General features: G+C 38.1%; 1 protein-coding gene and 1 long non-coding RNA gene across 3 annotated transcripts; both read left to right on the top strand.

The window, feature by feature from the left end:
- The first annotated feature begins 1892 nt into the window (after positions 1 to 1892).
- On the top strand, positions 1893 to 5157 carry LOC113755986. Its single transcript, XM_027299819.1, has 3 exons — positions 1893 to 2267; positions 2364 to 4435; positions 4536 to 5157. The coding sequence occupies exons 1-3, from the start codon at positions 1893 to 1895 to the stop codon at positions 5155 to 5157; spliced, it is 3069 nt and encodes a 1022-aa protein (XP_027155620.1).
- Positions 5158 to 10130: 4973 nt separating this feature from the next.
- Positions 10131 to 11357, top strand: LOC113763924. 2 transcript variants are annotated; one of them, XR_003467421.1, is made up of 3 exons: positions 10131 to 10187; positions 10642 to 10685; positions 11335 to 11357. It is a non-coding gene; the product is annotated as an uncharacterized LOC113763924 (long non-coding RNA). The 2 variants fall into 2 exon arrangements; XR_003467422.1 differs by lacking the exon at positions 11335 to 11357 and adding an exon at positions 10897 to 11195.
- The last annotated feature ends 3209 nt before the right edge of the window (positions 11358 to 14566 follow it).

Genomic DNA, 14566 nt, shown 5'->3' with positions numbered 1-14566 from the left:
TTTTCCTGCTTTCTTCTTCTGCTATTTGCTTTTCCTTTCTTCTTTCTATTATTTCTGTCTATTCCATTGCATGCCTTGTCTGCTACGGCCGTTGTGTGCTATGGAAGTCAAGGACATATTTCCTGCCTTGCCCGTGTTCTGCTGCTTTATGGCTGCTAGATGCCTTCTGTCTAAGAGAGCATGAATTGTTTGCTTCGGTAGTACAAGCTCCATGGATAGAAATGCCAAGCGTCGAAAGCGTTATGCCGAGATGCCACAGGACAAGAAGGAAGATCTCTTGCGGCGCCGCAGGGAATCTAATGCTGCACGGAAAAAAAAGGAAGCCCTTCCTCCTTCTGCTCCTGGATCTGTATCTCGCCTCTTAAAGAGAGGTCGCGGAACTGACGGTCAGCAACCAACTTCTCCAAGCGTTGGACCATCTGTCATTTCTGGTACTTCCAATAACCAGTGTCCACCTCCTAGGCAAAGATACTTTGTCGAACCAGACAGAGCCGCCCTAGACGGTCATGGACTAGCATCTTTAGCTGATTCTGTATCAACTGCGCCGTACGCTTTTGAAGCAGGTGCTTCGTCTCTCCCTAGATTGCTTGCTGTTCCGCCGGAATCTGCTAATGCAGGTTGCCTTCTCCCTTATTTTTTTCCGCTGCCATTTAAGTGGTAGCTCCTTTTGGTCTTGGCGTGTTCACCACTGTCAGTTGTCCTCTAATTATCCTCTAATTACTGCTTTAGGGCATGTTTCTTTTTACCTTCTTCTTCTTAGTTGCTGCTACCGCTAATATCTGAAGCTTCAATTTTCTACAAGGTCAATGTAAAAGGGGTCGCAAAGGAACTCATTCTCGGCTGGACAAGATTGCCGAAAAAGTTATGCCCCTCCCTTATGCTCCTCCTTGTCAGTACTGTGGAGCTCAGCGATTCCATATGGAGCCTCCTAACTTCTGCTGTTCCGGAGGAGGGGTTAGCCTTGTTAGCTCGTCGATGCCTTACGATCTTCGTCGCTTGTTTACTGGAGACGATGAAGAGTGTGAACACTTTAGGAAAAATGCTCGTACTTACAACAATAACGTAGCTTTTACAACATTAGGTGCAAAGTATGATAGAGACCTGACCAAAAACAGGAATGGCCTTTATACATTTCGCGTCCAGGGCCAGGTCTACCATTTTCTTGATGGATTACAGTCGCGCGATGCAAAAGCTTCTGGTATTCAGTTATATTTCTTTGATACCGAGGAAGAGCTTGCCAGAAGAGTCGATGGATCGCCTAAGTTAAGAGAAACTACTCTCAGGCTACTTCTGCGTGTCCTTGCACACAACCCTTATGCCAGGTTCTTTAAGGATCTACGCAGTGTGCCAAACCTTGATGACCACACGATCGTTCTCAACTGCAATGTGAGTCTGGATCAGCGTGTATATAATCTCCCAACCGCTTCACAGGTTGCAGCGATATGGGTTGGAGATGGTGATGAATCAACGAATGCTTCCGCTCATATTCAGGTTTATAGTCACTCAGATACAAGCCATACAATCAAGCATTTTTACTCTTGCTATGACTCTCTGCAATATCCTTTGTTGTTTCCTCGCGGCGAATGTGGATGGCATCCTGGTATTCATCGAGTTCAAGAACAAAATACAAAACGAAGCACTCGTACCTGTGAAGACCAAACCATTGTGGATCCGTCATCTTTTGCCAGTGCTTCGCAGTTGATCGATTCGGAAGAAAGAGGCAAGTTTTCTTCTGTCTAGATTCTTACCTTTTCTACTCTTCGTTGATCCTACACTCATAACACATCTTTTACATGTTTTTAGCTGCTGAGCGTAGCTAGAGGCGCAAAAGCAATGTCACTGCAAGGGAATACTACTGCTATAAGCTACAGATAAGGCCGAATGATGACAGCATGCTGTTGCATACACTAAGGTTGCTGCAACAGTACTCTGTTGATGTCTATGTAAAGATAGAAACATCAAGGCTTGCTTTCCACAGAAAGAAACAAAATGAGGTCCGAACAGAGGCATTAAAGGGTATAATGGATAGTGTTTCGTCTGGTGAAACATCAGGTTCCAAGGTTGGCCGAAGAATTCTATTGCCTGCCTCTTTTATTGGTAGTCCAAGGGATATGAGACGTCGGTACCTCGATGCAATGTCTTTGGTACAAAGATATGGTAAACCTGATATCTTTTTAACTATGACATGCAATCCAATGTGGAGGGAAATTCAGGACAATCTGATGTATAAAGAGAAGGCGCATGATCGACCAGATTTACTTTCCCGGGTTTTCAGAGCAAAGTTTGAATTGCTAAAGGCTGAAATCCTGAACAAAAAAATATTTGGGGACGTTGCAGCTTGTGTTTACGTCATTGAATTTTAGAAACGGGGTTATCCACATGCTCATATGCTGCTGATTTTGAAGCATAGATTTAAGCCGCTCAATCCAGAGGCTTATGATAGGCTCGTGTGTGCTGAATTGCCCGACTCCACTAAATTTCCTCACTTGCATTCCCTTGTGGTCAAACATATGATGCACGGCCCTTGTGGAAAAATGAATGCTCAGAGCCCTTGTATGAGAAATGGTCTGTGTAGAAATCAGTATCCAAAAGAATTCTGCCAACAAACGTCGCATGCTGAGGATTGTTATCCTTCTTATCGTAGAAGAAATAATGACAAAAAGGTTAAGGTGAGGCGTTATGATTTGGATAATAGATGGGTTGTACCCTATAATCCATATCTTCTTGCTTTATTTGACTGTCACATGAATGTGGAAATCTGCTCCACCATCAAATTAGTTAAGTATCTCTACAAATATATTTTCAAGGGGTATGATCTTGTTAACTTTCACATTATAGCTCAAGATACCTCTGACGATGTTGACGAGATTAAACAATTCCAGCAGGGTAGATGGGTTTCGCCTCCAGAAGCTTTGTGGCGTATCTATGGCTTCCGCTTAAATGAAATGACTCCTGCTGTTTACACTCTTCAGGTGCACCTTCCTGATCAGCAATACGTCTCATTTGATAAAAATGCTGATCTTTTAAACCTTTTGAGCCAAATCGATTTGTCAAGGACTATGCTAATCGAATTTTTTGAAATGAACAAGACCAATAAAAGGGCGCAGGACTTACTGTGCCTGTATCGTGATTTTCCTCAATATTTTGTTTGGGCGCCAGCAAAGAGGACGTGGTCGGAGAGAAGCAGAAGAAAAGTTATTGGCAGATTGGTAACCGTTAGCCCGAATGAAGGTGATAGATATTATCTACGGTTGCTGTTATCACATGTTCGCGGTCCTACATCTTTTGATAATTTATTATCTATTGATGGCCAAAAGATGAGCTCATTTAGAGAGGCAGCGTTACAGCTTGGCTTGTTGAGTTCTGATTCTTACATAGAGGATACACTTGAAGAAGCGTCTGGGTTTCAAATGCCTTCGTCCCTCAGGTTTCTCTTTGCCACTCTTTTATTGTGTTGTTCTCCAGCGAATCCACGCTTTCTTTGGGAAAAATTTGAAGGTGAGATGTCCAGGGATTTTCATCGAGCTCATCTCTCTGGTGAATATTCTTCTGATGAAATCAAAAGAAGAGTGTTACTAGATATTAGTAAGACACTTGAGCAGATGGGCCGACACATCACTGATTATCATTTACTTTCAGACCATTTTAATTTTAACCTTAACTGTCAAGACCGCGTAACAAAAGAGGTTGATAATGAAAGGAACATCGAAGTTACGCCAGAAGATTTACTTATATCTTCGCAGTTAAATGCAGAGCAGAGGTGTGCATGTGATTTGGTCCTCCAATCAGTCTTCTCTTCAGAGGGAAAGGCTTACTTTGTCGATGGCCCCGGAGGGACTGGTAAAACATTCTTGTATCGTTCTCTTCTCGCTACCTTGAGATCACAAGGATATATTGCGATTGCTGTTGCAACTTCTGGTGTCGCAGCATCCATACTACCTGGTGGCAGAACAGCACACTCCAGGTTCAAAATTCCATTGGATTGTTCGCGAAATAGGACTTGCCAGCTAAGCAAGCAAGGCAGCACTGGCAAGCTAATTGCAGAATGTAAACTGTTTCTTTGGGACGAAGCTTCAATGGCAAGGAAAGAGACCATCGAAGCTTTTGATGAATTGCTCAGAGATATAATGGATTCCAATGAGCCTTTCGGAGGTAAAGTCGTTGTATTTGGTGGTGATTATCGGCAGACCTTGCCTGTAATTCAAGGCGCCACCAGAGACCAGTTAGTTGGCTCCAGTCTTGTTAGTTCGGCACTATGGTCCAAAATGCTACGGTTGAGATTGACGGAAAACATGCGAGCTCTCTCAGACTCTTCTTTCTCTCAGTTCTTATTGAGAGTTGGTGAAGGTTTGGAACCTATGGATGAGGACAACCAGATACGTCTTCCAAGCAATATCGTGATTCCATTTGTTGATGCAGAAGAGTCTCTCAGCAGGTTACTTCACTTTTACATTTACCTACAAGAATGTTACTTGTTCTGTCTGTGCTCTAGCGGCTTGTTTAGTTATATTGTTCAAATGATCTTTCTCTGCCAGGTTGATTCACTGTGTTTTTCCAGATTTGAACACCTGCTGGAATGATCCTTACAAATTTATCAATAGATGCATTTTGACCCCCAGAAATGCATCTGTTGATGATCTCAATGGGGTTCTAATCAACAAATTCCCTGGACAGCTTCATGTTTACACTAGCTCAGATAGAACTTTGGATCAGCGACATCAGGGTGATTACGAAGATTTTTTAAATTCTCAGAATCCAAAAGGCTTGCCTCCACATAAGCTTCTACTAAAACAGAACTGTCCGCTCATTCTGCTTAGAAATTTAAATCCACTTGAAGGCCTATGTAACGGTACGCGACTTATTTGTCGACAGCTTCTGCGACACACTATTTGCGCCGAAATTGCCTTTGGTCAGCACAGAGGGAAAACAATTTTTATACCCAAGATCCCATTGCAGACATCAGACAGTGAAAAGAATGGTATCCCTTTCATAAGAACACAGTTTCCAGTTCTGTTGTGTTTTGCCATGACGATCAACAAAGCTCAGGGTCAGACCTTAGACTATGTCGGAATCTACTTGCGAGAACCAGTCTTTTCGACGGCCAGTTATACGTTGCCTTATCAAGAGCCAAATCTGCTGATGCAGCGAAAGTTCTGATACTGCCTGCAACTTTTGAAGATGTGAAACTGGATTGCAAGACAAGAAATGTTGTCTTTACTGAAATTTTAGAATTGACTTGCTGATTGTGCATGCTTCAGTGAACTATCTTTGATAATTAATTTAACCTTAGCTTTTTACCGTCTATTTATACCTTTACTCCTTTATTAATGCTTAGCCTTACTTTTCTCTTTGCTGTCCATTTTAAGATGGATAATGTCATACATATCAAAGATGTTCCATTTGGAATGCATAAATGGACATCAAAGATTGTTGTCCAAGAGAAACAACAGGTGACTTCAGCAAGGAGCACGCCAACGAAGAAACAAAAGTTTATCTTCGTTGATGCAGAGGTACTAATCATTTTTTTATCGACTCATGTGGCCTCTATTGCTTATTTGTTTAACGGTGTCATTGACAAGAATACCGTTCATGTCTTTATTTTGAAGGGATCAAAAGTTGAAGGGATTATATTTAACACAGATATTCCTGTCATGAGCCCAAGGATTGAAGTGTATAAGAGTTATCTCATTTCCAATGCTGAGGTTAAAAAAATCCCCAATGAATTCAGAGTTCCAGGAATAAGTGCACAATGGATTATTTCTGCTCGAACTGTTGTTGAAGAGGTTATGCAAGAAGAGGATCTCATGCCCTGCAAGTTTAGCTATACAGAGTTCAAAGATCTATCACAGTATATGGATCGAAAAGATAAATCTGTTGGTGAGCATTTTTTTATGTTATACACACTTACTTCACCTGCTTATGCGTTCCGTTCACATGGTATCTATTATAAATTATCAGATGTTCTTGGAATCATTGTTACTGCACTGGAGAAGAAGCTTGTCATTCGAAAATCAGAGGAGTCATACGTGCAAAAGTTTGTAATTGTCAATGAAGAGTAGGCTTTCTAATTGTATTGCTTTGTTCTACATTCTATAAAAGCTTTATGCTTTAGTCTGCAGATGCAAATATCTGTGTGCATTTGATTTCAACAGCCTACAGCCAATCATGCTGTCGATGTGTGATGCTTTCATTGAAAATGAGGGTGCGAGAATTATAGCAGATCTTCGAAACTATCCAGTTATCATTGGAAGGCGGCTCAAAGTATCAAATTACAATGGTGACTGGAATGCCTCAGTCTTTTGCTGTACGTCCTTGCAAGATACATGAGACGTCTAACAATATCTTTATTTCACTTGTAGGAGTTGCTCTGACAACTTGGTTTGACTCAGCTGTTCTTGTTGACCCCCCAATACAGGAAGCAAGAGCCATGAAGAACTGGTTAGTCTGTAATTTTTTTTTTTGGAATTAGCTTGTTGCAACTTTATCAGTTAGCTATTAATTCTTGCTCATAGTGTTGCTTATTTTACAGGGCTATGAGAAATTACAAATTTCTTGCAGATATTGTTAACCAAGAGACATATAACAGGTACAACCCTGATATTTCTTTACAAGCGGATCAGAAAATCACCGATATAATAAATATCACACCGAGCCAAAGGGTAATGAATTCATTGCTGTCAAACAGTTTGCTGATACGATTGTAGTTGACCAACTGATTTGCTCATTTACCTCTTATTTTCAGGCTGTTTGGGTGAAAGCATTGTTCTCGTTTGAAAATATCTTTCAAAAATTCTGGTATATGGGTTGTGAAAAATGCTTTCGCTCCACAACTGCTGATCATGGAGTTACCTTTATGTGTAATACTTGCAAGAAAAAATATAAAGCACAACCAAGGTCTTTTACGTTTCCACCTTATTACTTGCATTTCCAGATGCATCTTTAGCAGCTTATTTATAGCTAACACTGATTTGGAAACTCGCTCAAACAGATGTCGACTTGATGTTGATTTAACTGATGCCACTGGAACCATTACAGCTACACTCTTTGGTGACTTAGCTGAACAACTTTTGTCATTTACGGCTGTTGAAGTAATGGAACACTTTAATCAGGTTAGCTTTCTATCGTGTCTAGCACCAAAATATGGATGCAATTTAGCCATGCCTAATGTTTGCACTGTTTGATCGTTCTGCAGAATATGGAGCTTCCATTGGAAAAGCTGCATCAGGAGCTCAAATCAAAAATATTTATAGCTCACATCAAGCCTGTCCAAACCCCACTGGCAGATGGAAAATGTCGCTATACACTGCAGCACTATAAGGAGTATTCTAGCATAGACTCTCCTCCAGTAAAGATGGCTGCCGAATGCTCGTCTTCAAGAGCTAAAACTTCTCTCATTCAAAGATTCAATGAATCTGATGATGCTCAGGAAACTGACCTACTTACTGTCGAGGGCAATCCACTCAAAAAAACTAAGTTGAACTAAAATGCCTTCACATGGTGTAACTCAAACTCCTCTTTTTTTGAATGCCTCTTAGTGAATGGTTACTAATAGGTCTATGAAATTTGATTTTTTCACTCCTTTTGTATCGCTTCAGTCTTTGTATTGGACTGGACAGTAACTTTGTAGCTTTGCCAGCCTCAAAAATGACTATATCCATTAGTTGTTCTTGCTTATCATTTTTCTGTATTGCGTGCTGAATTTGTTAGGCCCTACGTAATGCCTTTTTTAGTTTTGCATCTGCAACTGCAGTTTCACATTGCTCTGCTGTTCAATGCAGCAATAGCTTTCATGTATACTTTTATTCTGTTTTTTTTCCCTTTACCTTTTTTTTACAGAATGTTCTTTTTAGTGGCATCGTACTTTGTCTTTCGGTACTTAGTCCATTAAAATAATCCATCCTATTGCTTTAAGTTCAATTATGGATACTGCCCAGCGTTTGGTCCTCTCCCACAAAGAAGAATCAATCAAGATAAGAAATCCACATAAATGTGTCCTCTCCAAAAAATGAAAGCACCGTTAGTGTGTCCGTTGTGATTATCGCATGTTTCCTTTTCCAATGACCAGCAATGGTTCAGTTGTTGCTATTAAATAGTTAATGAGTCCCAAGATTTTTGAGCATGCTTTCTCTATAACCAATAGCACGCCTTCAAGTATTAACTCAATCACTTAATTTCATCTCACCCTTCACCAGGCACTATCACAACCAACTTATTCAGTCTTACGTGCTTCTCCTATATATATATACACAGCGAAACAACTCCTGCGACATAGAGTACAGAAGTGGACCTTGCGTCCCAGTTTTAGCTAAGAAAGAATAAGAATAGGAAAAGAATGCAGTCCCTTGACAGTGTTGCCTCATCCAATTCGCCAGCAAGAAATACCGCATTTCATTCATGCAGCTTCTTTTTCAGATTGAACGTGCCTGCCCAGGTATATCCTTACTGTACGTACTGCCTGTCATTATTGCAAAAATGCCTTATCTTAGCTTTCACAATGCTTGAATTCTTCTGCAAATTCTAGATATTTCCTCCTCAGTTCCAGGCAATCCTCATTAAGCACCGCTGCAATCAAATTACTCTGCGTGAGGGCTACAGAACATGGATAATTAAACTGAACAGACGTTGGTTCGGAGAAGGATGGCAGGAATTCTGTCGCAGCAACATCCTGCGGCAGAGTGATGCTTTTTTGCTCCGTCATTCTGGAAGTTTAGTTTTTGATGTGATTCATTTCTCAGAGGACCGTCAGCAAGCACGCATGCCATGGACAGATCCATTACCTAATATTTTACATCTAGAGCCGTCCTTTGAATCAAAAAGTTAGCCTTGTTCTTTTTGGCCTGATTTCACTCGTTATTTTTTTTTCCACAAAAAAACTGCTTGCCTCATATGTATATAATCTTCTCTGCAGTAAATAGAAAACTAAGAATAATACGACAACAAGTTTTATCGTCAATGAAACCAGATTTTGCAAACAACTTAACTGAAGGAGCATGTTTCTATCAGATTGTTACAGGGCGAAATCGCCATAAATTTGTAAGTTTTTTTAGTCTTACTTTTAAATGCATCTTCCTGTGATTATTCTGTAGCAATGTTGACGATGTTGAGTGTGCCGCCAGAAAATTCCCAGATTTACAGTTCACTGCTTACCCAGTGACAAAACACCTTCTGTTACTCTGAGGACTGGAAACAAAACAATAACTGTTACGATGCATGGAAGACAGTTTATAGATAATTGGGACGTTTTTGCTGCTGAGCACCAACTCGAACTGGATGACGTTTTAGCTTTCCTTCCTGAATCAAGCTACACCTACAATGTTCTAATCTTTGACAAATATGGTGTAGAAAAGCAGTTCTCATGGTATCATAGTTTTCATGTTTACTCCATCATGAAAAATGAATCACTTTAGATCACTCAAGAATAGCAGTTTCCAGTTTCCTTATCAATCAAAAATGAATCACTGCTTACATTTCCAGTATATATTCTATAACCATGCTAAGAATCCAAAAAAACTTCAAACCGAACTAAATAATTTTTCTGTACGACGAATCTCTTCTGAAATACATGTTCGTTGTCCCCTCAACCTGGGCATATTTACAACGTACTACCGTGCGCAAGCACGGTGAACATCTCCTAGTATAGATAAAGAGGGAACCGCCCCCTGCCACGTTGGATGGTCGTCCGCCGATGTGGCAACTGGAGATTGGCTGGAGGTGATATGGCACTTGGTTGTCCTCCTCCTTGTATTTGTTTGAGGGCTTTTCTTCTTCTTTCCCCCGATAAACCAAACGACGTCATCTGTTCCTTCTTTTTTTTTCTGTCTTTCAAAACGTCGGCGTGGCTGTCCTCGGGTTGGCTACTGATGACATGGTTGGAACGACAGATGGGGTGGGCTCGAGATACCTACTCCCATCAAGTGTCTCCCATTTCCCATCAAGTGTTTCTCTCTCATCATTGCTTTCTCCTCTCATACCCAAACCACCGGACCAGTACGGCTACTGTACCCCTTGTTGATGATCTTCTCATCTCCGTTATTCTCTGTTTCTCGGTAAAAAAAATTATCTAGACGTTTGTTTCTCTCTTTTTTTCCAAGTACTTATCGATCTGTTCCAAAACTTTTTTTTCAGATCATTACGGCTGCTGTACTCTCGTCCATGATCTTCTCCTCTCCGTTATTCTCTATTTCTCGGTAAAAAATTATCCGGACACTCAGCCTTTTATTCCTCTCTTTTTTTCCAAGTACTTGCCGATCTATTCCAAAAATTTTCTTTTTTCATATGCTTTCTGTCTGGATGGACTATGACTGTCAAGAAAATAACATTATCGAGTTCTGTTGGTGCTGGTTTCAAGCAATCATCTTTTTTTTTTCCAGATACATTGCAGATCTGTTCAAAATTTTATTGTTTTTCCAGCACTTTCTATCGTCAACTTTTTTTTTCTTTCTTTTTATTAGACCTGATATAACTAAAATCATCTATTTCTGCTTTATCTATGCTATTCTCCATATTGTTGTTAATTCTTACAGTGAGCAATTTTTACAGTTTTTGAATGGCATGAATTTTCTCTTCTTGTGGAATATTTAGATTGATATTATGCTTATTGTTAAATTTGCTTGTTTTTAATACGTATGTTTTTCTTTTTAGGAGACTTTTTGGTGCTTTTGTTGTGCTACGTTCTCCTTCACTGAGTAAGTTTGCTAATTCTTTTATGTATGTATTCTTATCTTTTTAATTCCTTGAGCTCTGTTTTAGTTGGATTGATGATTGTAGAACTTGTAAACTGCTTTTAGAAGTACTTTATACATGTTTCTGAATAAATGTGTCTATTCATGAGCAATTTTCTCTTAATTTTTCCTTGGATTTGAATATTTCTTCATGTTTCCTTTTGTTTCTGGTTAGGTTTTTACAAAGATGTATGGTGATTTTTTTTGGAAAAGGGTGCAGCTTTCTGGCTAGAGTATTACGGCAGATGAAAGTTGTAAATAGGCTAATTTATTTTGTTCTCAGTTAGGCTATGATGATATGGTTTTGGTTTCATTAGATGTATTTCAGGCTTTAAATTGATTGCCGTATCTTGGCGAGGCAACCCTGATTGCATTTGAGGTTCATTCTTCCCTTCAAATGCAATGGGTCTGCAGCCATGGCGGTACTCTCATCTCTGCCTGACTTTTGCTGACAAACCTGAGCCTTACTTTAAACTACCATAATTACTGCTTACTTTAATTAAAAAGATTTGATCACTGATTCCTTTTTTTCGTTTGTATAATAATTTTCAGATCATGACAATTTCTGATGTTCTTATTGGTTGTTTTTTCACCTTTGAAGCAATATTTACAGAGCTATACCAAAAATTCTCAGGTGTGCTACTTTGGTTTATAGTTATAACTCATTCATCATATGATGTCTTACTTGTGACAAAGCTTTAGCTTTTTTTTTCCTTTGCTTTATACTATCTTGATCATGCTAGAGAAATTGCTTGATACTTTGGTACAATTCACATAGTGACCCTAATGAGCTTTTATCAGTGTGCTTTAAATTTTTGAGAAATTTTGTGGTCAAGTGTAGAAACTATGTGAAGTTTAGAATGAAATGTCTAACTAAATATCTAAGTATTTGGGAGGTCTTGTAAGCCTCTATGTCTTAATAGAGAAGTAATTATGATATTTGATGGTTTTTTTTATAAAAAAAATAGTAATACTTTTTTTCTTCAATATAAAAAAGTCTGGTTAGTCAGGAAAATCTTTAAGAAATTTTGTGGACAAATGTAGAAACTATATGAAGTTTAGAATGAAATGTCTAACTAAATATCTAAGTATTTGGGAAGTCTTGCAAGCCTCTATGTCTTAATAGAGAAGTAATTATGATATTTGATGGTTTTTTTTATAAAAAAATAGTAATACTTTTTTTCTTCAGTATTAAAAAAGTCTGGTTAGTCAGGAAAATCTATTGGGCACCTTTTTTTTTTCCTACTTCACAGCCCAAAAGCATGAAAAAAAAAATCCTGCATTGCTCACTTAGTGTTATTTGGGTAGAAATTCATTCTCCTCCTTTTTTTTCCTCTCTTTATGGTAATTAGAAGATAACATGTTCATAATGATGGCTTTTTGTAATGTTAAATTACATGTTTTGTAGGTGTTTAGTCGTCACGAGAAATTAACTGAGCCTTTTTTTAAGTATCTATATTTGGTTTCTTCTTTTTTTTTTTGTCCCCTGGTTTCTGAAGAATTAGAAAAATGAAGCATTTTTCTGTTTTTTTTTTCCTTTTGTAATCTTTGTTTTTTTGGAGAAATAGGGATGGGCGTTGCTGGAGTTATGTCACTTTCAAAGGACTGCATTTGATAATTTATTTTTGAAGATAGAGCTTTGTAAATCTCGAGTAGTGAATAGTGCAGTACAGTTGGCACTGCTGTCAAATAGATTTGAACATCTACAAATGGAAAAAGTAAAATTGACCTTGGATCTATTTGACTTTTGTGCGTATGCAATTACAGTAAGCATTTAAACACTATAATGTCAGAGATTTCAAAACAAAATTCAGGGTCACATAATGTGCTACACCATATACTCGTGAGGTGTAGTGGGAAATGATCAGTGCTACAGATTGTGCAACTATAGTATCTCATCCTGCTCATACCATTAATGCTAGATTGGCTACATAAAAAATTTCTTATGCTTTTGATGGCTTTCTGCAGTATGGAATAGGGATCAGTCCTTATTTGTGTTGCAAGTGCGTTGCTATCACATTTTTACTTCTATGCTAATTTAGTAAGATGTAGCCAAAAAAAGAAGTTCTGTTGTTGGTTATCCTCCTTTCTGGTAAACAGAATGTCATTAATACCATTGCGTTACTATCTTTGTGTTGACACCATGTCTATTTTTTCTTGAGCAAGCGTACTTGTAACCTTAAGTCTGCTGAAGGTGTTCAAATGAAGTCTGTGCAACACAAGGATCAAGAATGCTATAGAAGGTCTTGTCTTTAAATTTTGCTGTAGATTCAGGCTCTGGGATGTTCTGATCACCCTCCATAAGGTTCCAGAACAACTTTAAATTAGAATGAACAGTTCTCCCCGTTCCTTTTATCATAACTGGTTTAAATTGATTGGACCAGTTACAAACCTCCTCTGATCACCCTCCAAAGGTTCCTAAACAACTTTAAGTTGTGTACCTCCGACTAGGAAATGGATCACATCACTATAGTTTTCCCTTTTTCTTTTTGGTTAGTAGTCAAAATCTCTTATGCCTCTGCATCCATATAGGAAATGGTTTTTGTTTCGTTCTTTTAATCTTATTTTTACTCGACTAATTTGTTTGGTTTAATTCTTTTTTAACTTGATTGAGCTGAATAATTGTGAAGCTTAAAGAGTCAGTGATGGCAATTCTCTAGAAGCACTGAGGTTCATGAACTTTACTTGAGATATGTTCAAAGTGAACACCATAACGTAACATGCTCGAATTCAAAGTTATCGACAGTTTATTTTGTTGCATGCCTAATTAACAAATTATGGACTTGACTTTTAACATCTGGGATAGATAATATTGTCAAAACCCACAGTGAAAGCACACTTTTTTGTCTTCACATTTTTTGCTAAATAGTTGAAAGTGAAAGAATCTTTGTTATGTAGTTCACCTTTTATCTAGATTTTCTGATTTGAGTATCTAATTGTTTTGCTATGATTTAACACGTATTTAATCTTCTTTTTTCTCCCCCAAAAAAACCTCATTGGAATGTACAAAGGTGAAACCTGATACAACTTATGGTGCATCAATTAAATTTTATATTATAGGTTTAACAGTGACTTTTAGTCCAGCAAAGGCTATCAGTTTAATTAAGATATTTGGAGTAATAGCTGAGTTCCTTGCCATGTGAATAACGAAATTTCAATGACTTGTTTGATGGTTCGAGTTTTAAATCTAGGTGTTTCTCCCTAAATTCAATGATGATATCCACATATTTCTCAGCTTTTAGCTTCCACTACTTGAAATTTTCTGTACTTTTTCCTTTTTTAATTTAGTTATGTGAATAATGTACTTTTTTGGTTTTGCATATGAAAATATTGAGTTTTCATGAGAACCATCTCCAAGTTGTGGAAATTGCGTAGCTGTATGATCAAGTTGTGTAAATTGATTTTAATATCTTCCATTGGCATTTTGTGTAAATTGCATAGTTGCATGATCAAATTGTGGAAAAGTTTACTTTACCGTCTCCAGGGACCTGGCACATTTAATACTTTAACTTTGGTGAGAACACGAGTTACCAATCAAGCTACTTTAGATTACCTGTAAGAATCTTTTCATCTCTCGACTTTGGCAACTACTGTATCCAAAAAAAAAAAAAAGAAAAGAAAAGTTCCTTGTTTGGGTAATGTGTTGAAAAATACAAGGGGTAACAAATTTTGCATTAGACTGTTAGCAACCAAAAGTGCAGATGTTTGTTGAATTTATCATGTCCTTGTTGGCATCATTCAAGTCCCTTGATTTGTTTTTAACTTGTGTTACAGTAATAAACTAATTTCAATGGATTATATCTTTCTTTTTTGTTATAATACTTGGCAGATTTTTCATCAGTCTC

The sequence above is a fragment of the Coffea eugenioides genome, chromosome 2, assembly GCF_003713205.1.
Source record: "Coffea eugenioides isolate CCC68of chromosome 2, Ceug_1.0, whole genome shotgun sequence".
In the NCBI taxonomy this organism is placed as follows: Eukaryota; Viridiplantae; Streptophyta; class Magnoliopsida; order Gentianales; family Rubiaceae; genus Coffea; species Coffea eugenioides.
Note: the sequence above shows the minus strand (reverse complement) of the source record. Positions and strands in the feature narration are given on the sequence as shown.

Coding starts and splice junctions, on each gene's coding strand:
- LOC113755986 (XM_027299819.1), top strand. CDS start 1,893: ATGCTGTTGCATACACTAAGGTTGCTGCAACAGTACTCTGTTGATGTC. Junction 2,268..2,363: donor GACCAGATTTACTTTCCCGG/GTTTTCAGAGCA, acceptor ATTGAATTTTAG/AAACGGGGTTATCCACATGC. Junction 4,436..4,535: donor GCAGAAGAGTCTCTCAGCAG/GTTACTTCACTT, acceptor TTTCTCTGCCAG/GTTGATTCACTGTGTTTTTC.